The sequence below is a fragment of the Coregonus clupeaformis genome, chromosome 27 (genome assembly GCF_020615455.1).
Source record: "Coregonus clupeaformis isolate EN_2021a chromosome 27, ASM2061545v1, whole genome shotgun sequence".
Classification (NCBI taxonomy): domain Eukaryota; kingdom Metazoa; phylum Chordata; class Actinopteri; order Salmoniformes; family Salmonidae; genus Coregonus; species Coregonus clupeaformis.
This window is the reverse complement of record NC_059218.1, coordinates 50,025,713-50,049,200: the sequence shown is the minus strand read 5'-3', so window position 1 is coordinate 50,049,200 and position 23,488 is coordinate 50,025,713. Positions and strand designations below refer to the sequence as shown.

At 40.7% G+C, this 23,488-nt stretch overlaps 1 protein-coding gene across 1 annotated transcript; it reads right to left on the bottom strand.

Annotated features, from left to right (window-relative positions):
- Positions 1 to 1,037: 1,037 nt before the first annotated feature.
- LOC121554755 (prefoldin subunit 3) lies at positions 1,038 to 22,755 on the bottom strand. The gene is made up of 6 exons (XM_041868496.2): positions 22,590 to 22,755; positions 22,076 to 22,200; positions 8,336 to 8,402; positions 7,984 to 8,082; positions 7,672 to 7,810; positions 1,038 to 1,397 (listed from the first exon to the last, which is right to left on the bottom strand). Exons 1-6 carry the CDS (start codon positions 22,668 to 22,670, stop codon positions 1,321 to 1,323), a joined length of 588 nt encoding a protein of 195 aa, XP_041724430.1. The 5' UTR covers positions 22,671 to 22,755; the 3' UTR covers positions 1,038 to 1,320.
- Between the last annotated feature and the right edge of the window lie 733 nt (positions 22,756 to 23,488).

The following is a 23,488-nucleotide window of genomic DNA, read 5'->3' as shown; positions in this document are numbered from 1 at the left end:
GACCATCGTTATGTTTGGAGGAAAAAGACGGGGTTTGACCCAAGTTAAACAATTTAAAGGCAATGCTTCCAAATACTAATTGAGCGTATGTAAACTTCTGACCCACTGGAAATGTGATGAAAGCAATAAAAGCTGAAATAAATAATTCTCGCTACTATTATTCTGACATTTCACATTCTTAAAATAAAGTGGTGATCCTAACTGACCTAAAACAGGGAATTTTTACTTGGATTAAATGTCAGGAATTGTGAAAAACTCAAGTTTAAATGTATTTGGCTAAGGTGTATGTAAACTTCCGACTTCAACTGTAGCTATTGTTGCATGACTATGCCATAAGGAATTAGCAAGAGAGCAAATACTGACTGGCACCACACAGAGATCACAATTAGAACACAGGACCAGCAGGTCAATTTCTCTTTCCCAAAATTTTCTTTTTTTTTTTGCCCTTTTTTTTTTTAATCACTCAAGTGTTCTAATGAATACAACGTGACAAATACATTGAGGAAGAGGAGGAAGGTAGAGGAGCAAACAAGACATGAGGAAAATTAAACCATGAAAACACAGGCAGGAAGCAGAACAGAAGGGCTACATCTGCTCTATGAAGTGCACTACCGTTGGGAAGGTGCTATTTGGGATGCAGTCGGGGGACGAGGAGTGAGGGACAGAACGGAGAAGAGAGTGGGCTCGACATTTTGAACATTCTCATAAAATCACAGGAAGGTGTCAGCTTCAACTGGTGAGATGGTCTTCCTCCTCCTCCTCCTCCTCCTCCTCTCTCCCATTTCCTGCCCAGCGAGGATTATGGGTAATGTAATAGCAGGGTGTGTTCTGAAAGTAAACCAAGGCCCCAAACCAGTACAAAGTGAAGATCAACGTCAATAAGAGTTTTGAAAAAGAAGTAGTACTCGACAGCTTTAAGAGAACACGAGGAGAGGAGGAAGAAATGTAGGCCAGTGACAACCTAAAGACTAAGAAGGGGATGAACAAATATTAGTGCATAATAACCGTAATAAAAGAATACAAAAAAACTGCCGTAGTAACTTTTGTTTTGTCTTTTTTTACTTGAAAAAATACTTTAAAAAGTAACAAATCAATAGAATAACCCTTGGTCTACATTCCAAATGACACCCTATTCCCTATACAGTGCACTACTTTTGACCAGAGCTCTATGGGCCCTGGTCAAAAGTAGTGCACTATATAGGGAATAGGGTGCCATTTAGGTCGCTTCCTTGTTGTAGAGACTAGAGATGTGAACATGATGTTGGGGAAGGTTGGTGGTTGCTGGGGCGGGTTACTAAGAGGGGAGGGTGTCCCCCTCTCTCAAGACTTCTCGACTGATTTAAGGAGGTTGTCCTTGCTCCTCCTCTTAACGTCAAAGTTGTAGACTCGTGCCATATCTGAGGGGGGGGCGATGGGTTAAGGACGACACATTTCTCAGTCTATTACATTTTTGTCTAGTATTTTCAGAAGCCTTGTGCCATCTACATAGGTAGTACCTCTAATATACTGTAAACACTGTCTTTACCAGTCTATCAAAACAACAGTACATACCAACAGTTTGAACGAGATCCAATTGTCAACACGAAGTACATAACTCGATTTCAAAATGTTATTTTCTCCTGGTTATGAAACGTCGTTTTGGGTCTTTGAGTGTCAAAAAAGATACGTCAAATAACACTATTTGACCCGTCAAATAAACTTGTTGACCAATTAGGACCTGCATTTGACTGCACGTCACATAATTTAACACCTTCATACATTTTTTACATAATTATTACACAATGATTACACTATCACTCGTATTTCATAGTGGAATTTCCGGTTAGCCTTCAAAATTAAAGTCTGTTTTTGACAGCGATGCAAATGATTACAAATAGTGGAATTATGCCATACGAGTTTGGAATGTTAATATATGCGTTCAACAAAATAAAACAATTTGCTAATTTTACAAATCTGTTGAAATCACACTGGATGTATTAGACTTATTTCACTGTACAGCCTTACCTATGGATTGTGGATCAATGACATGGGCTATCGGTCTACTCAGTGACACCCAGAGAACATTAGCTTCGTAGCTCATATTGTGGGACTCTGAAACCACTGTGAATTGAGACACATTTATTGTACCAGTCAACCTACTCTGTATTTTGAACAATATTCCAGAGGAAAAACAATACAACGTGGATGTTTTTTTTTTGAGTCTGATAACTCTCAGGAGGACGATGGGGAAAAAAGCACTTGGGTACTGATTAGACTAATAACCCATTTCATTGCTCCACATTCCAACCTTGTTAAACATCATCTAGTCTAAATATTGCATGATTCCACCAAATTGTAACCTTCTGCGCAATGGTGGAAAAAGTACCCAATTGTCATACTTGAGTAAAAGTATAGATACCTTAATAGAAAGTTACTCAAGTAAAAGTGAAAGTCACCCAGTAAAATATTCCTTGAGTAAAAGTCTAAAAGTATTTGGTTTAAAATATACTTAAGTATTAAAAGTAAATGTAATTGCTAAAATATACTTAAGTAACAAAAGTAGAAGTAAAAGTATAAATCATTTCAAATTCCTTATATTAAGCAAAGCAGATGGCTCCATATTTCTTGTTTTTAAAATGTACGGATAGCCAGGGGCACACTCCAACACTCAGACATTATTTACAAAATAACCATTTGTGTTTAGTGAGTCCGCCAGACCAGAGGCAGTAGGGATGACCACGTGTTCTCTTGATAAGTGTGTGAATTTCCCAATTTTCCTGTCCTGCTAAGCATTCAAAATGTAACAAGTACTTTTGGTTGTCAGGGAAAATGTATGGAGTAAAAAGTACAATATTTTCTTTAGGAATGTAGTTAAGTAAAAGTTGTCAAAAATATAAATAGTAAAGATACCCCCAAACACTACTTTGGTAGTCCTTTAACGTATTTTTACTTCAGTACTTTACACCACTGCTTCTGCGCCACTTCCGAAGAGGTACTTTTATTTTGAAGGCCAACCACAAATTCCACTATTGTGGCTAATCCTTATTATGGCTAGCTTCACAACACACAACAAGTCCGGTCAAGCCTCAGTAGCCAGATGAAGCGTACTGGCTGCTTATAACGTTTGCTTTGGGCAAAAGGGTTAAGTAGCTGGTTATTTTCATGAACTGAAGTTACATTTCAATAGGCGAACAACAAGTGGCTACCTAGCTAATACTTACTCACATGGATTCCTAAATCATTGCTAAGAATATTGAAAATGACCGCAGTTTCTATTGGTCCTTGTTTTCAGGCTAGTTGCATTGGTGCTAGCTAGATACCAAGCTAAAGCTAGCTAGCTACCCCAGAAGTTGCTAATAACATCTTTATGAAACATTTCGCAAAAAAAATTCTCGTTGGATCCTGATCTTATTTCAAATGCTCTCACAGACGTTTTCCCATTCGGTCGAACAAATAATGCCTTATTACCAACGCGGTATTGTAAACACATCGTTCGTGTCCGGTGTGTGCTTGTTCGCAGACTTTTTTGTACATGTTTGACAGTGCTACTGATCCTAGTGGTGGCGCTTGGCTTGAACGTGCAAATTCAGCACACAAAACATTATATAATATAATTGTATTATTTGACGTGTCAAATTAAAATCTTATTTGACGTGTGCCTTTTTTTTTGACACGCAAAGGCCCAAACGGCGTTCATTACATTACTTTCCCTGCTTTGACACAACCGTCTGTCACAGCTGTAGACCATCTGTAACCCATCTAACAAACACCTGCACCAGTAACTCTGCCCTACCAGACCACGAACTGTCTCAAATCGTAAAACCACGACAAGACAAGGCAACACCCAAAGACCAGTTACCCATCCCTGACACAGAGAACATTCTATCACAGCTTTCTTCACTCAGGGTATCTGCAGGTTCCATCAGGTTGAATTTAAGACTTTAAGATATTTTTAATGCCACTTGAAATGCAATTTAATACACATTTTGAGGTCTGCGTGGCCACAAACCTGCTAATATTCCCATATTTTTTCATGCTGTCGCCAATATAAAAAATGAGTCGGCTAATCATCTTCTAATGCCATTCACAGTGCTTTAATAAAGAGGAGCGATAGACTACTGACATGGTAATCAACTAACTTGTTCCATCTAGGCAGGAATGCATGATTGAATATATTTTGATGTGCACTGCAACCTAATCCAGTGATTGTCATGAATTTTGGGTAGACAATTAGACTATTGTTGTTATATTTCAGTGTTAAAATAGGTCTCAATATTTTTAGTTAAATATAGATTAATTTGCTTACATCTTTATGTGCAATAATATCACAGACTAATATATTTAGTGCTAATTCACCAACTGGTTAAATGGACATTCAAAAAACGTTAGCTAGATCACTACCTCTAAATATAATTTTCACTGGAAGTAGCCATGTAAAGCTATTATTAAATGTCCCCCCAAAAATGGTGCTGTCATAGCCTAATACCCAATGAGGCCGATGCGCCCGCAATGGGCGATACTCATTTTACGCGCTCCGTATCTCAAATCCATATCAATATCTCGGTTGTAAAATAGACAGCTGAGAAATAAAACAAATATACCTGCACAAAACTGAGAACATTCGCTCTTCAACTGTGACAAGTATTACCAGGGACTAAAACTATTTTTTTTGCATACCAGCCACTCAGATTTTTAACCAGCCAAAATATTTGTTTTGCCATAATTACACAAAGAAACACAATAAAACGGATTATCATGCTTAGTAATGTTTCTAAAACAACAAATGCATTACTAGTAAAAACTAATGTGGTATATTTCTCGATTTAATTTAATATTCTGTGACCTGAGTATTTTAATAAAAATATCAGACAAAAATGTTCAGCTGCCCCTTTAAGGTTACCTTGGTAACAGGACCACTGAGTAATCACTGTGCCAGTGAGAACGTCACAAGTAGAGGCCAACTGATGTCTCTTTTTGCTAGCAGTAGGAGCAAACTGAAACATTGAAAAGCAACCGAGCTTGTGAACTAAACAATGTAAATAGCCAAGAAACACGAGGACAAAGTCCAACTTTTATGTCTGTGCCCATTGGTTCTAAAAACAAATCTTTCAGCAGTCACAGCCCCCCAGACAGGCAGTGATTCTGGGCAAGGTGAAATAGCTATAACGTTAGGATTCAGATTTCTTAGTGCATTACCAGATATGAAACAAAACGGCAGAAATACTTTGAAAACAGCTAATGCAGCATTTATTTTGCTATAAATAACAACTTGCACTTGTGCCCATACATTATTATTTTTTATTAAACACTCACTGTAGAACCCGGAGTGTGACCACGCGCCAATGTGGCTGGTGAATTAGACATTCTTACCCGCCAATGCCAAAATATACCCGCGTTTGGCAGGTAGCGTGTTTAAATGTTAGGCCCCTGAGTATTACACAGGATAGCTGTATTTTTCTTATAAACTAGAGTGCAGTGGGAAAGGCAGTGAAAAGTGTGTCGCTCATTATCACTGCAGCAGGCCCCAACGAAACAGGCACATGGGTAGACGCTTTCATGAGAGGAATTATAAAGATAATGCACTTTACGGTTTGACAAAATCATTTAATAGCTAAATAGTTAACTAGCTAGCTAACGAGTGAGCTAACTAACCAAGCAAAAAGCAACGTTTCAAATTGGCTAATCTATTTTGTAGCCTAGCTTACTTAGCTGTGCTCTCTCAGCTGGCCATGGCCGACTTGCAGTGGCAAACACACACATCATGCCCACACAGAGTCGTAGGCTACATGTGGAGCTCTCCAGCATCTTGAAAATGCGCCTCGGTATGAGTAGGCTATAATGATGTTCTTTTTTATTTCTTTTTTTGCCATGATGGCAACAGTTAAGCAGCTGCTTAACATAGCGGAAACACTGTAGTCATCTCCGGTCACATTTTTTAACACCATTAAACTGAATTTAAGACAATTTATGACATTTTAAGGCCTTTAATTTAGATACATGAATTTAAGACTTTTTAAGGACCCTGCGGACACTGTTTTATTTTATTTTATCCAGCCTACTGGCCTATTCACCCATACTCCCCAGGCTTCCTGGCCTATTCACCCATACTCCCTTGGCCTCCAGGCCTATTCACCCATACTCCCTTGGCCTCCAGGCCTATTCACCCATACTCCCTTGGCCTCCAGGCCTATTCACCCATACTCCCTTGGCCTCCAGGCCTATTCACCCATACTCCCTTGGCCTCCAGGCCTATTCACCCATACTCCCCTTGGCCTCCAGGCCTATTCACCCATACTCCCTTGGCCTCCAGGCCTATTCACCCATACTCCCTTGGCCTCCAGGCCTATTCACCCATACTCCCTTGGCCTCCAGGCCTATTCACCCATACTCCCTTGGCCTATCTGCTGGCTTCAGGATACATCTCATCACCAGTGCCTCACAAAAGTAGTCATCCCCCTTGGTGTTTTTCCTATTTTGTTGCATTACAACCTGTAATTTAAATTGATTTTTATTTGAATTTCATGTAATGGACATACACAAAATAGTCTAAATTGGTGAAGTGAAATGAAAAAAATAACTTGTTTCAAGAAATCCAAAAAGGAAAAAACCCGGAAAAGTGGTGCATACATATGTATTCACCCCCTTTGCTATGAAGCCCCTAAATAAGATCTGGTGCAACCAATTACCCCCAGAAGTCACATAATTAGTTAAATAAAGTCCACCTGTGTGCAATCTAAGTGTTACATGATCTCAGTATATATATACCTGTTCTGAAAGGCCCCAGAGTCTGCAACACCACTAAGCAAGGGGCACCACCAAGCAAGCGGCACCATGAAGACCAAGGAGCTCTCCAAACAGGTCAGGGACAAAGTTGTGGAGAAGTACAGATCAGGGTTAAGTTATAAAAAAAATATCAGAAACTTTGAACATCCCAGCAAACACGTTTGGGTGTTCGCCAAAAGGCATGTGGGAGACTCCCCAAACATATGGAAGAAGGTACTCTGGTCAGATGTGACTAAAATTGAGCTTTTTGCCCATCAAGGAAAACGCTATGTTTGGTGCAAATCCAACACCTCTCATCACCCCGAGAACACCATCCCCACCGTGAATCACGGATCAAGATTGCTGTACCCCAGCAGAACCCATCCAACTTAAAGGAGCTGGAGCAGTTTTGCCTTGTAGAATGGGCAAAAATCCCGGTGGCTAGATGTGCCAAGCTTATAGAGACATACCCCAAGAGACTTGCAGCTGTAATTGCTGCAAAAGGTGTCTCTACAAAGTATTGACTTTGGGGGGGGGTGAATAGTTATGCACGCTCAAGTTGTCTGTTTTTTTCCGTCTTTTTCTTGTTTGTTTCACAAGAAAAAATATTTTGCATCTTCAAAGTGGTAGGCATGTTGTGTAAATCAAATGATACAAACCCCCCCAAAAATCTATTTTAATTCCAGGTTGTAAGGCAACATAATAGGAAAAATGCCAAGGGGGTAAATACTTACGCAAGCCACTCTAAAATCAGTGTTTCCCAACTCTCTTGGTTTTTACCACCAGACTGACACATCTTTGTTCTACCCCTGCACTGACACCTGCTTTTGGCAGCACTTGTCTGACAGCATCACATACTTCTCCAGCCTCCAAGCCTGTTCACCCATAGTCCCCTGGGCTGAGTGGGCCTTTGTTTAGGCATAAGGATACTGACTTCGGTGGTGGTGAACTGGTCTCTGAGGAAGTCTAGGTCTTCCTCCAGGGAGTCCAGGTTGCGCGATGCGGTCGCTAGGTTCTTCTCCAGAAGAGACTGGGCCTCGTCGATGTCATACTCCAACATCACATTGGCCTGGAAGAGGAGAGGGAGGAAAGAGAGGGGGAGACAGGGAGGTTAGAGTATTGAATGGTAATAATAATAATAATATATTGTAGTTTTTAGAGACTAGGAATTGTCCCTAACAAGGCTCCATCTAGCCTTCATCTAAGACCTGACTGTACTCCTGCAGATCCCAAGGTACTCACCCCTAGCCACAGGCACACTTTATCAGTGGCCGGGACCAACGCCTTGCAGTAAACATTGTCAGCCAACAGGAAGTGCGTCTCCATCGGGTTTGTGGTTTCCTATTGGACGAGAGGGGGGGGTGAAACCCAACACTCTACAGTGGTTTCCTGTCATCAGTCCCTACCACTCTGAAGGGTCTGAATAAGCAGCGTAGTAGTGGAGTTTCCAGCATACTGCTTATACCTTGCTTACAGATCTGTAAACATTGAACAGTTAGGGCTAAGGAGGAGGAGTAGGAAGATAACGGGGATCGGCTGGCAAGGTCTGAGTAGAAAACAAAGTAAGTAAACAGCGCCACGTTTGTTTCTTTACCTTCTTCTTCTGCATGTGTCGTAGGATTTCTAGAGTCTGCTTGATCTGTGGGATCTGGCTTTTCAACCTGAGGATCGCAGAGAGAAACACCATCGAAGAAGAATTAGAATCATGGTATTACATACATCTCAGGGTTTCCTTTAGCCGCTAAATGCCGGCTATTAGCTGATAAAATAAATTAAAAAGCAGATAAATAAAACTGTAGCCTGGCCGGGGCTGCATATCATGGGCTCCACCCCGATTTGGCGCTTCTGCACCATTCTCTGTCTTATGTGCATGCTGGAGAGAGACAGAGAGAGAGACAGAGAGAGAGACAGAGACACAGAGAGAGACAGAGAGAGAGAGAGAGAGAGAGAGAGAGAGAGAGAGAGAGAGACAGAGAGACAGAGAGAGAGACAGAGAGAGAGACAGAGAGAGAGAGAGAGAGAGAGAGAGAGAGAGAGAGAGAGAGACAGAGAGAGAGACAGAGAGAGAGACAGAGAGAGAGACAGAGAGAGACAGAGAGAGAGACAGAGAGAGAGACAGACAGAGAGAGAGAGACAGAGAGAGAGAGACAGAGAGAGAGAGACAGAGAGAGAGACAGAGAGAGAGACAGAGAGAGAGACAGAGAGAGAGACAGAGAGAGAGACAGAGAGAGAGAGAGAGAGAGACAGAGAGACAGAGAGAGAGAGACAGAGAGAGAAGGAGAGAGAGAGGGAAGGAGAAGGAGACAGAGAGGGAAGGAGAGAGAGAGAGACAGAGAGGGAAGGAGACAGAGAGAGACAGAGAGAGACAGAGAGAGAGAGAGAGAGACAGAGAGAGACAGAGAGAGAGAGAGAGAGAGAGAGGAGCCTTGGGCTACTGTTGACTGTGAAGGACGGCCGGCCAACAGATTTTGTTATCTTAAGTATTCCCTTTAAATACGGTGTACCTTTTAGTTCGAATTTTGTCGACAGACTAAAATATATTGAGAGAATGTGTTCAGAATATTAGGGCCATCGATAAAATGCAATTGTGTTCGTTGTCCTTAGCTTATGCCTGCCCATACCATAACCACACCGTCACAATGGGGCATTCTGTTCACAACGTTGACATCAGCAAACCGCTCGCCCACACGATGCCATACACACATGGTCTGTGGTTGTAAGGCCGGTTGGATGTATTGCCAAATTCTCTAAAACGACGTTGGATGTGGTTTATGGTAGAGAAATTAACATACAATTCTCTGGCAACAGCTCTGGTGGACATTCCTGCAGTCAGCATGCCACTCAAAACTTGAGACATCTGTGGCATTGTGTTGTGTGACAAAACTGCACATTTTAGAGTGGGCTTTTATTGTCCCCAGCACAAGGTGCACCTGTGTAATGATCATGCTGTTTAATCTGCTTTTTGATAAATTAAGCAAATTAAGGTAAACAAAACAATGTAATTAAATGGAATGATAATGTAGACCAGGGTTGCCCAACCCTGTTCCTGAAGAACTACCCTCCTGTAGGTTTTCACTCCAACCCTGTTCCTGGAGAACTAAACTCCTGTAGGTTTTCGCTCCAACTCCAGGTGTTACTAACCTGAATAATCTCATCAACCTGCTAATTATTAGAATCAGGGGTGCTAGATTAGGGTTGGAGCAAAAATCTACAGGACGGTAGATCGCCAGGAACAGGGTTGGGCAGTCATGATGTAGACTACACCAACTGAAGGGAACTAACAGTAAATTGGCAGTTAAAATATTTGTGGTTATTAGGCCTACTGACGGTCGATACTGATAGTGGCTAATATTTAACATGTTAAAAATAGGAAAGAGAGGAAGTCGGGGTAGCCAATCCTGCAAGTTAAAATCTAGGCTCTGTCGCAGCCGGCCGCGACCGGGAGACTCATGGGCGGCACACAATTGGCCCAGCGTCGTCCAGGGTAGGGGAGGGAATGGCCGGCAGGGATGTAGCTCAGTTGATAGAGCATGGCGTTTGCAACGCCAGGGTTGTGGGTTCGATTCCCACGGGGGGCCAGTATAAAAAGATATGTATTCACTAACTGTAAGTCGCTCTGGATAAGAGCGTCTGCTAAATGACTAAAATGTAAATGTAAATGTAAAAGGCCGTACAATTTAAATTCTGCATAACGGAACAGGATTTCATAAACTTTACTGTGGGAAAGTTGATATGCTTCAGTTTGCTGCTGTATAACTGGTTTCACATTTGTCTCCAACGATTATAAGGTAAAATATATCTAAAACCAGTGTAATTTATATGTCCAATCTCCTTATCCAAATGGCTTACTCATTTACCTAGCTCTTATCAATACCGCTTATCAATTTGTAAATTACAGTGCATGGAGAATGCTGTTTTTTCTATCGGAAAAATAAAATAAGTGCTTTTTCCACTTGGAACCGGTAGGATCGCTAGACCTTATTCATGGTTTCCTTCGCTCGTAAAGGTGTGGTGGAATTATGAGGTGAATTTAATCAAGGTCAGAATACGGTGTATCTGTAGACACCTTCATTTATTCAATCTCCATGCTATTCTCATGCTTAAGTTCATGGTTTGAATATGCATTGAGAAAAAAAGTGCACATAAAGGGAAATGCGTTCCATTTACGCACGGTTAACTCTGGTCGGAATTTCCCCATTGTGAAAGCCCACAAGGGGATTATCCTCTCTATGGACAAGTGTTAATACTGTAGTGGAGAAAGATGAGAAGAGCATTGCCGTGGCTACTGTACAACTTGCTTTTCAGGTATGTTGCAATTTTGGAACTTAACTATTTTTTCTTATTTATTATAATTAGTTTTATCATTATTATATATCACTGTTATTATTGTAGGCCTATTTATTCATCTAAAGATGTTTTGTTTCATTCTGTTGAGACATTTGTTGGCTAAATTAAGTTTGATCTGTCTTTTTAATTGTGTGTTCCGTATTTAGTTTAAGTTATAAGAAGGCCTGTTGTAAAAATAAATATCATTAGCTTATTGCTGTCAATTGTTGGGTACGGTAGGCAATAGCCTTTCTTGGTTATTGCTGCAATATAGCCTGGTTTAAACCTGTGTTTGCCACAATATACAGTATCTCACAAAAGTGAGTACACCCCTCACATGTTTGTAAATATTTGAGTATATCTTTTCATGTTACAACACTGAAGAAATGACACTTTGCTACAATGTAAAGTAGTGAGTGTACAGCTTGTATATTTGCTGTCCCCTCAAAATAACACAACACACAGCCATTAATGTCTAAACCGCTGGCAACAAAAGTGAGTACACCCCTACGTGAAAATGTCCTAATTGGGCCCAAAGTGTCAATATTTTGTGTGGCCACCATCATTTTCCAGCACTACCATAACCCTCTTGGGCATGGAGTTCACCTGAGCTTCACCGGTTGCCACTGGAGTCCTCTTCCACTCCTCCATGACGACATCACGGAGCTGGTGGATGTTAGAGACCTTGCACTCCTCCACCTTCCGTTTGAGGATGGCCCACAGATGCTCAATAGGGTTTAGGTCTGAAGACATGCTTGGCCAGTCCATCACCTTTACCCTCAGCTTCTTTAGCAAGGCAGTGGTCGTCTTGGAGGTGTGTTTGGGGTCGTTATCATGTTGGAATACTGCCCTGCGGCCCAGTCTCCGAAGGGAGGGGATCATGCCCTGCTTCAGTATGTCACAGTACATGTTGGCATTCATGGTTCCCTCAATGTACTGTAGCTCCCCAGTGCCGGCAGCACTCATGCAGCCCCAGACCATGACACTCCCACCACCATGCTTGACTGTAGGCAAGACACACTTGTCTTTGTACTCCTCACCTGGTTGCCGCCACACACGCTTGACACCATCTGAACCAAATAAGTTTATATTGGTCTCATCAGACCACAGGACATGGTTCCACTAATCCATGTCCTTAGTCTGCTTGTCTTCAGCAAACTGTTTGCGGGCTTTCTTGTGCATCATCTTTAGAAGAGGCTTCCTTCTGGGACGACAGCCATGCAGACCAATTTGATGCAGTGTGCGCCGTATGGTCTGAGCACTGACAGGCTGACCCCCCCACCCCTTCAACCTCTGCAGCAATGCTGGCAGCACTCATACGTCTATTTCCCAAAGACAACCTCTGGATATGACGCTGAGCACGTGCACTCAACTTATTTGGTCGACCATGGCGAGGCCTGTTCTGAGTGGAACCTGTCCTGTTAAACCGCTGTATGGTCTTGGCAACCGTGCTGCAGCTCAGTTTCAGGGTCTTGGCAATCTTCTTATAGCCCAGGCCATCTTTATGTAGAGCAACAATTCTTTTTTTCAGATTCTCAGAGAGTTCTTTGCCATGAGGTGCCATGTTGAACTTCCAGTGACCAGTATGAGGGAGTGTGAGAGCGATGACACCAAATTTAAACACACCTGCTCCCCATTCACACATGAGACCTTGTAACACTAACGAGTCACATGACACCGGGGAGGGAAAATGGCTAATTGGGCCCAATTTGGACATTTTCACTTAGGGGTGTACTCACTTTTGTTGCCAGCGGTTTAGACATTAATGGCTGTGTGTCACATGAAAAGATATACTCAAATATTTACAAAAATGTGAGGGGTGTACTCACTTTTGTGAGATACTGTATATCCTGCTCGTATTTTCCCTATAAACAATGGATTGACTTACTTTTGATATTACCTTAATAAAGTTTAGAAACTTTTGCGAAGGTTTGGTGTGGCTGTTAGCCTAGTATACTGAAGGACTATGGTATGAAGGCAGTGGGCACCGGCGCTTCAACTGACTCCGACAGTTGAACTTGAGGTGAGGAAGAATGCTTCAGGCCTGCCAGAGTTAAAATACAAATATAATGCTTATTTTAATAAAAATTCAGATAGAAAATTAACAAATTAACCTCCTTCTGTACGCCTATATCTGTATACCAAACGCCGTAGCCTATCTGACAAGAATAAATAAATAATGTTTTTTTTTTGTTTTTTTCTGGGGGATGGATCAGCTTAATATTGCAGATAGATTGTATATATAAATAATTGGTCATTTAGCAGACGCTCTTATCCAGAGCGACTTACAGGAGCAATTAGGGTTAAGTGCCTTGCTCAAGGGCACAGACAGTTAGCACTGCATCGCAGCCACTAGAGATCCTGGTTCGAATCCAGGCTCTGTCGCAGCCGGCCGCGACCGGGAGACTCATGGGCGGCGCACAATTGGCCCAGCGTCGTCCAGGGTAGGGGAGGGAATGGCCGGCAGGGATGTAGCGCAGTTGATAGAGCATGGCGTTTGCAACGCCAGGGTTGTGGGTTCGATTCCCACGGGGGGCCAGTTAAAAAAAATAAAATATGTATTCACTAACTGTAAGTCGCTCTGGATAAGAGCGTCTGCTAAATGACTAAAATGTAAATGTAAATGTAATTTCTTGCATTATTTGTTCTGTCGTTTCTGGAGGATTAAATTGAAATTGCAACCAACTTTCTATGGCTTGTTTTAGAAATAGTGATATTTGGGAGATTATTTCCTTTTTGAATAACTTAAAGTGAGAGGTTGTAATCTGAATAAAGGGAAAAAGGTATTTCTTGAACATTGGGTGAGAATCTTACTAATTTGCTTGAGAACCAGTTCGGATTTAAGTATAACTTTTGTATGACTGAAGCTTTTAGTGATAGGTCTAATGCTTTAATATTTAATCATTTCTGTCCTCCGAATTCATATTCATTATATAAATATGCCCTTTTAAATTTTGTCTGGCTTGTCGTTCCAAATAAAATTGATTATTTTTATCTCATATAATTTAAAAAAAACTGTTCTCTAGGCGTAGGCAAGACCATAAGCAAATAGGTAAACTGGGATAATACTAAAGAGTTAATCAGGGTGATTTTTCCACAAATTGACAGGTATTTTCCTTTCCATGGTAGTAAGATCTTATCTATTTTTGCTAACTTTGTATTAAAATTTATTGGAGTGAGATCATTTATTTCCTTTGGGATATGTATTCTGAGTATATCCACATCACCATCAGACGATTTTATTGGTAAACTACATGGTAATGTAAATTTTTTATTTTTTAGTGATCCAATACGTAATATAGTACATTTGTCATAATTTGGTTGTAATGCAGAGAGGTTAGAACATGTATCTAGATCCTCTATGAGGCTGTGGAGGGATTCTAGTTGTGGATTTAAAAGAAAACATGAATCATCAGCATACAATGACACCTTTGTTTTTAAGCCCTGGATTTCTAATCCTCTGATATTATTATTGGATCTGATTTTAATAGCTAACATCTCGATGGCCACAATAAATAGATATGCCGATAGTGGACAACCTGGTTTCACTCCTCTTGACAGTTTAAAACTTTCTGAGAAATAGCCATTATTTACTATTTTACACCTAGGGTTACTATACATGATTTTGACCCATTTTATAAGAGATTCTCCAAAATTGAAATGCTCCAGGCATTTATATATAAACCCCAGTCGAACTTTATCAAATGCCTTTTCGAAGTCTGCTATGAATAGCAGGCCTGGTTTCCCATATTTTCCATAGTGTTCTATTGTTTCCAATACTTGCCTTATATTATCTCCAATGTATCTTCCATGTAAAAAACATGTATGATTAGAATGAATAATATCCGACAAATCTTTATATTTTCCACTTGTATCCTGTTTCAGTAATAATGAGATCTGACCTTCTTGAGTGTCAGATAATCTCCATTTACATAGGAGTGGTTAAAACATGCTAATAACGGTCCTCTTAGTATATCAAAAAAGGTTTGGTATACCTCGACTGGTATGCCATCCAACCCTGGAGTTTTCCCAGACTTAAAGTCTTTAATTGCATCCAGAAGTTCATCTTCTGTAATTTCACCTTCACATGAGTCTTTCTGTGTGGCTGTTAATTTGACATTATCAATAGAAAAAAAATCTCTACAATTAGCTTCAGTTAGAGGAGATGGAGGTGACTGAAAATAAAACATATGCTTAAAGTACTTTGTTTCTTCCTTCAAAATATAATTTGGTGAATTATGGGTGACTCCGTCAATTGTAACCAGTTTCATTAAGTTCTTTTTTGGTAGCATTGGTAGCATTGAAGATTAAAAAAGAATTTTGTGCATTTTTCCCCTTATTCCATCCAGTTTGCTTTATTTTTTATAATATATTACACTTGATCTTTCTTGAATAAGTTTCTCCATTTCTTTTTGTTTTTCCTCTAATTTATTCTGAGCCTCTATGTTACAGTTTTTATTGCCATCTATCTGTTCTGTTAGACTTTCCATTTCCTTTGTTAGTATAAACTCTTTTGACCTAAATTGCTTTTGTTTTCGAGACGAGTACTGAATTGCATGGCCTCTAAAGGCACATTTAAAGGTGTCCCATACAATAAGGGGGTTCGCTGTACCTATGATATGTTGGAAAAAGTCAGTTATAAATTCCTTTGTTCTAATTATAAATAAATTATCATCCAATAGGCTTTGATTAAATTTCCAATATCCTCGCCCAGGTGGAAATTCAGTAAGAGTAATGTATATGCCTATTATATGATGGTCCGACCGCATTCTGTCCCCTATCAACACTTTTTTAAAAACTTTTGGTGCCAATGAGAATGACATAAGAAAGACGTAAAGACGACTAGCTTGATTGAGTCTCCGCCATGTATATCTCACTAGATCAGGATATTTAAGCCTCCATATATCTACTAGTTCTAATGTATCCATGACGTTCACGATTTCCTTAAGAGCATGTGGGTGATTGTTTGTGGTGTGATTTCCTTTACGGTCCATTGAGCTATTTAAAACAGTATTATAATCACCCACCATAATAATATCATCTTGAATTGCTTGCAGGGTTGATCATTTATTATATATATTGTCAAAGAATTGAGGATCATCATTATTTGGTCCGTAAAGGTTAATGAGCCATATCTGTTTATGGTCCAATAACATATTTAAAATAATCCATCTACCTTGCGTATCTATTTGGACAATTTGCACATTCGGATCAAAATTACTATTAATTAATATCATCACCCCTTTTGAATTTCTTTCTTGAATTCCTGTGGTCCATCCCATAACCCCCCCCCCCATCCCCACCCCCCACAACAGATGCCAGACAAGCACACACGCACATATTCACATACTCCAACACACTCAACCCCCCTCCTCCACAATCCACCATAAAATCAGATACTCAACGGCTGTTATATCCCAGAGCCCAACTCGAGAAATAACCAGATTTACGAGTGCACATACAGTTAAAGCTGATTGAGAAAGCATTAAATAAATAATGTTGGTGTTGTGGCATGCAGCCAGCATATCTCTCTCTCTCTCTGGGGCTAGGCCTAAGCTTCTCTTCCTTTATTTAATATTAATATCATACAACGGACACCTAAGCCTATACGCCTATGCATGCAATACCCTGATGCATTTAGAGCTCAAATCTCCGATAGCTGAACCGCGTGGTGGACAATTGTTGTTTTAGGAAAGTAAAAACCAATACAATATGCTATTTTGTTTTAGGCAGTTTTTAAGGACCCGTAAATGTGGCTAATTTGGCCAATATCCCTTGTTTATTGATGCCGCTGGCTGAGTGGGTGGAGGCCATTATTGGTTACGCACACAATGCATATACTGTGGGGAGAACAAGTATTTGATACACTGCCGATTTTGCAGGTTTTCCTACTTACAAAGCATGTAGAGGTCTGTAATTTTTATCATATGTACACTTCAACTGTGAGAGACGGAATCTAAAACAAAAATCCAGAAAATCACATTGTATGATTTTTAAGTAATTAATTTGTATTTTATTGCATGACATAAGTATTTGATCACCTACCAACCAGTAAGAATTCCGGCTCTCACAGACCTGTTAGTTTTTCTTTAAGAAGCCCTCCTGTTCTCCACTCATTACCTGTATTAACTGCACCTGTTTGAACTCGTTACCTGTATAAAAGACACCTGTCCACACACTCAAACCTCTCCACAATGGCCAAGACCAGAGAGCTGTGTAAGGACATCAGGGATAAAATTGTAGACCTGCACAAGGCTGGGATGGGCTACAGGACAATAGGCAAGCAGCTTGGTGAGAAGGCAACAACTGTTGGCGCAATTATTAGAAAATGGAAGAAGTTCAAGATGACGGTCAATCACCCTCGATCTGGGGCTCCATGCAAGATCTCACCTCGTGGGGCATCAATGATCATGAGGAAGGTGAGGGATCAGCCCAGAACTACACGGCAGGACCTGGTCAATGACCTGAAGAGAGCTAGGACCACAGTCTCAAAGAAAACCATTAGTAACACACTACGCCGTCATGGATTAAAATCCTCCAGCGCACGCAAGGTCACCCTGCTCAAGCCAGCGCATGTCCAGGCTCGTCTGAAGTTTGCCAATGACCATCTGGATGATCCAGAGGAGGAATGGGAGAAGGTCATGTGGTCTGATGAGACAAAAATAGAGCTTTTTGGTCTAAACTCCACTCGCTGTGTTTGGAGGAAGAAGAAGGATGAGTACAACCCCAAGAACACCATCCCAACCGTGAAGCATGGAGGTGGAAACGTCATTCTTTGGGGATGCTTTTCTGCAAAGGGGACAGGACGACTGCACCGTATTGAGAGGAGGCTGGATGGGGCCATGTATCGCGAGATCTTGGCCAACAACCTCCTTCCCTCAGTAAGAGCATTGAAGATGGGTCGTGGCTGGGTCTTCCAGCATGACAACAACCAGAAACACACAGCCAGGGCAACTAAGGAGTGGCTCCGTAAGAAGCATCTTAAGGTCCTGGAGTGGCCTAGCCAGTCTCCAGACATGAACCCAATAGAACATCTTTGGAGGGAGCTGAAAGTCCGTATTGCCCAGCGACAGCCCCGAAACCTGAAGGATCTGGAGAAGGTCTGTATGGAGGAGTGGGCCAAAATCCCTGCTGCAGTGTGTGCAAACCTGGTCAAGACCTACAGGAAACGTATGATCTCTGTAATTGCAAACAAAGGTTTCTGTACCAAATATTAAGTTCTGCTTTTCTGATGTATCAAATACTTATGTCACGCAATAAAATGCAAATTAATTACTTAAAAATCAAACCATGTGATTTTCTGGATTTTTGTTTTAGATTCTGTCTCTCACAGTTGAAGTGTACCTATGATAAAAATTACAGACCTCTACATGCTTTGTAAGTAGGAAAACCTGCAAAATCGGCAGTGTATCAAATACTTGTTCTCCCCACTGTAGGTGAGCAGTACATTTCTCAAATGTCCGATAAATGTAAATATTTTTACTGTTACATTCCCATGTACCGAATGAAAAAAGACAAGTTAAATGGGGTTTCTATCGCATTTTCAACTCTACTGATGGGTTTGTCACAATTTATTTTGCGTTATATAGCGAATGTGCCCACTCAGGTCTTGACACATGCGCTCATGCTCACAGATACAATACTGGTAGGCTACCTACATAATGAGATTATTATGGATAAGAGCGATATTATTTGTATATATATAAAACAGTAGCCAAGCATCGATCATCGTGTCACCTGAATAAGACCCTTGATATGTATTGGAAAGGCGCATCAAGCTCATCACCTTGCACATTCACCACCCGGTGAAGTTCATCATAACTTATTTCATCTGTAGCCTAATAAACTGCATGCTTTCCCGAGTCGTAGTGGGAGGACCACACAACAAATAATTGCGTGACTCCAACTTTCTTTTCCACCGCCATTTCTCGCATAATTAATTTCACCAACACAAAAAGATCCCACCGTGTCGAACAAACAAATTGTCTAGCGGCATTTATAAAATTGTAGCGGCATTTCCTGTTTCCGTCAGCCAGGTCGTGACTTTTTTTCATGCGTCAGGTAATTCATCAGCATGAAATGGTTAGATGGAAACGTGGTTTATGAGAAACACAGGGTCAATTCATATCACCGTAGAAGAGAATCTAGTGGTGTGAACGTTTAAACGTTAAAATGTTTAAACGAAATTGGGATCCTTAAAATACCTAACCCAAAAACAAATGTTTTTTAGTTCCCCGCCCCACAAAATATAAATCACAGTGCAGTCATCACAAAAAAGTATTTTCCATATTATAGCCTAACTAGACGATGGGTTATAATGGCCTGGGGAAAGATGTGTAATTTAAATAAAACCCAGAGGAAGAGGTTAACTGTACGCTACTGTGGTGAATTTGCGAGGCATGCAAGACAAGACATTGCAAGATACAGATTACCGAGACATATGCGTACGGTTCGTTCTGCCTGCTCCCTCCTTTCTCTCCCCCTCGTGCTAGCTCGCCTGCTCTTTCTCTTCACTAATGATGCCAGTGTGTGTTCAGTCTTCGGTCTGTTGCCTGTAGAATATCCTAAGCTATTCATTGATGATAGGCCCTGCTTTACTGAAGTTGCAAAACATTGCAAACCAAGAAATTGTGAGATACAGCTTTTGATCGCCGATAGATAGGCCTATTGCAAGGTTCTGTCTGTCTGTCAGGTGGCTGACCTGCCTACAGTACATTCAGAAAGTATTCAGACCCCTTGACTTTTTCTACATTTTGTTACGTTACAGCCTTATTCTAAAATTGATTAAATTTAAAAAAATCCCTGTCAATCTACACAATATCCCATAATGACAAAGCGAAAACAGGTTTAGACATTTTTGCAAATTTATTAAAAACAAAAAACAGATACCTTATTTATGTAAGTACTCAGACCCTTTGCTATGAGACTCGAAATTGAGCTCATGTGTATCTTGTTTCCATTGATCATACCTGAGATGTTTCTACAACTTGATTTGAGTCCACCTGTGGTAAATTAAATTGATTAGACATGATTTGGAAAGGCACACACCTGTCTATATAAGGTCCCACAGTTGACAGTGCATGTCAGAGCAAATTACATTTAATCCAGTTTGAAGGAATTGTCCGTAGAGCTCAGAGACAGGATTGTGTCGAGGCACATACCTGGGGAATGGTACTAAAACAATTCTGCATCATTGAAGGTCCCCAAGAACACAGTGGCCTCCATCATTCTTAAATGGAAGAAGTTTGGAACCACCAAGACTGGCCACCCGGCCAAACTGAGCAATAGGGGGAGAAGGGCCTTGGTCAGGGAGGTGACCAAGAACCAGATGGTCACCCTGACAGAGCTCCAGAGTTCCTCTGTGGAGATGGGAGAACCTTCCAGAAGGAGAACCATCTCTGCAGCACTCCACCAATCAGGCCTTTATGGTAGAGTGGCCAGACGGAAGACACTCCTTAGTAAATGTGAGTGATTTCACAAGTAAAATGTGAAAATGTATTATAGAACGATGACAGTGAAGGCCTATTTTGACATCTGGTATGGCTAACTTGGTGTTTGAGGGTATTAAAAAAATAACATTTTATTGAGACAATTGGTGTGGGCATAGTCAGACGTTGCAAATGGAGGATGCTTTTTATGCATAGGCCTACAATTATATTGAATAGGCTACATCTGTCTGTAAAAACTTCGAGAAATTATGACGTCATAAAAAAAATAAAGCGATCCCTCACCTATAAAAATTGCACTAGACCACTGCCTGTATGGCAATACTTTGAGAAGTTAAATGAGGAGGAAACGCTAACCTTACGAGGTGGAATTGAGGTACACTAATGGTAGTACAGGTGCAATGCTTAACCAACTGAAAAGGGACGTACCGTGAGACCCAAACTGTTGCTGGCAGCAACGCAGCTGCATTGTGAATTCATTTGGAACGTTACGAGTTTTTCTTATCGCTTTAACGTTAAACCGATTTGTTTTTTAATGGCAGTTTAAACATTAAGAAAATGTTTCCATTTGTCACATTCCTAATGTAGGCACACTTTACTAGCTAAAGGCCCTGCTACACTATGGCCATCAGCCATTGAGGAATCGCTTCCTTTGAAAATCAACGAAATGTCTTATACTGCCCGTATTGTGCTCGCGTTTAAAACCATTTCACCTGCGTTTTATATTGAAAGTGCTTCAATAGAGTAATCAGGGATGTGCAACTATAGTTTTTTATCACAGAAAATACATTAGTGCAATACATTCGGCAGCGTTATTTGACCCACAGCCACACAAGTAAATGAGTTTACAATGAAAAAGCAAGGTATTTTTGCAAAACCGATGCATGGCCATCACATTTCTAATGTTTATCATGTTAAGAATGTAGCCAGCTACATTTCCTAATGTTTTGCTTGAGGCTAATCTTGCATTTTACCAGAGAAAAGTAGGCTTCACCGAGAAACGTACCGGAGAAAAGTAGCTACACATCTGTCAGAGAGCTGTCCGCTGATGCCCATTTGTGTTTTCTCATCCGAGTGGAGAAGTGCAACTGAAGCACAACATTAGTCTGATGCCGAGGAGAACTTACAATAAGAAGCATTTTAGATCGCCATTTACAAAACGCTGAAAGATATTTCTTGCATTTTATTATAATTTTTCTGCATGAAGAATACTGAATTATGCATTAAGGCGACCCCTGTGACTGTTCACAATGTAAACAAAAGCAACTTATGTAATTAGAGGATAATTTAGTACAACCACTAGCAACAATTTAACGATGACTTGCGAAAAACTGGACCAAAGCTATTGTACTGACACATAATGGATGAATATGGTACAGTGCAGAAGGGGAAAATAGAATAGACACTCTTCCCCTCTCCACTCTCAAAACAATGCGCTCTGTGTAGCAGGTACAACTTCACTTTTTCTACATTTTAGTCATTTAGCAGACACTAGTCTTATCCAGAGCGACTTACAGTAGTGAGTGCATACATTTTCGTATTGGTCCCCCTGTGGGGCCTACCTTTGTTTCTTCTGCGCCAAGTTGAGCTCCATGTATTTGTATTTCTGGTACTGTTCATCCAGTTTCCTCAGTACGGCGTCTGCGGTGTCGTTGCCCGGCTGCTTCATAAACGACTCGACATCCTCCTACAACGGTTGACAAAATAACGTTAGCTATTTTAGCTAATATTAACGTTAGATCAGACGAGTCATTCTCACACTATATTGTGACACACAAGGGAGTTAACGTTAGATAACTGACGATAACTGTTTAATTGCATTTGGATGACAAGAGAAATTGGATAGGTAGCCAGGCCGGCTAATGGGCTTTCTCGGCGTTATTTCCCTAAAAGGATGTGAATGAACATAGCACCACTTTGCTAGATAACGTGAACGTAGCTACCTAGCATTAGCTTAGTTAGCATTGGTGACAGGCTAACATAGAGGCCGGACAACGGCGAATACATTTTCGAGAGCCTTATTTCACAAAGTAACGTTATAAGCGACACACTGTATATAATTCATATTTTACTCACCACAAATATTGCTTCGGGGATTCCGAGATGTTTTTTGTTTGTCGCCTGTACGGCATTGCTGCTTGCTATGGTCGTTGCCATCTTGGAAAAGACTGTATACTCCCTCTCTCGTCACTAAGAAGTTGGGCGTGGGGTCCCCACTGAAGAGCTTGGCTGTCAGAGACGGACGAGTAAGCGAGACACCCCAATCCCTGTTATTTTCTGGTTCAATGAAAGTCAATGAACTAAGTAGACTAGACCCAGCAGCTGTTGCATAGGTGTCTATGGGAGACCCACCCCGGGCGTTAAGTAGACCGGAACTGACCATTTATTTCAATAATAAACGGCCTGAGTGAACCATCTTTTTTTATCCACCATCTTGAACCCCTGGCTGCTTGTGAAGTGGTTTATTTTCTTTCCTTGTGTCCTCTCCTCGATCACTAGGCTGACATGGTTGAATAAATATATTGAAAGGCCATATACATTTACTATGTAGTAGGCTAATGTAACAGTCAAATCTACTTTGCAAGGCTTGGGAACTGTCTAACAACCTGTTTGATTTGAATACTGGGGAAAATACAAAAATACTTCAAAGATGATTGGTTTAGAATTAATGTTATACATGATTTATACAGTTTCCATTTCACATCAAATGATGGATACCTCATTGTTATTCTTCAACATAACATACACAAAACAAGACAGAGAACCAAACATGGTTTTGCTCACAGTGTGTGATGATGATAGGCCTACACATGGGATCTAGGAGTTAAATCATTTAGATGTGTAAGAATGTGCATTTTCACATTTATTAAAGGAATTTGAATAATTTCTGTCTCTTGGAAAATATATATATTTTTATCTCAATGAGACTAACCTGGTAAAATAAAATCAAGTGAATAATTGAATATTTTTTGGAG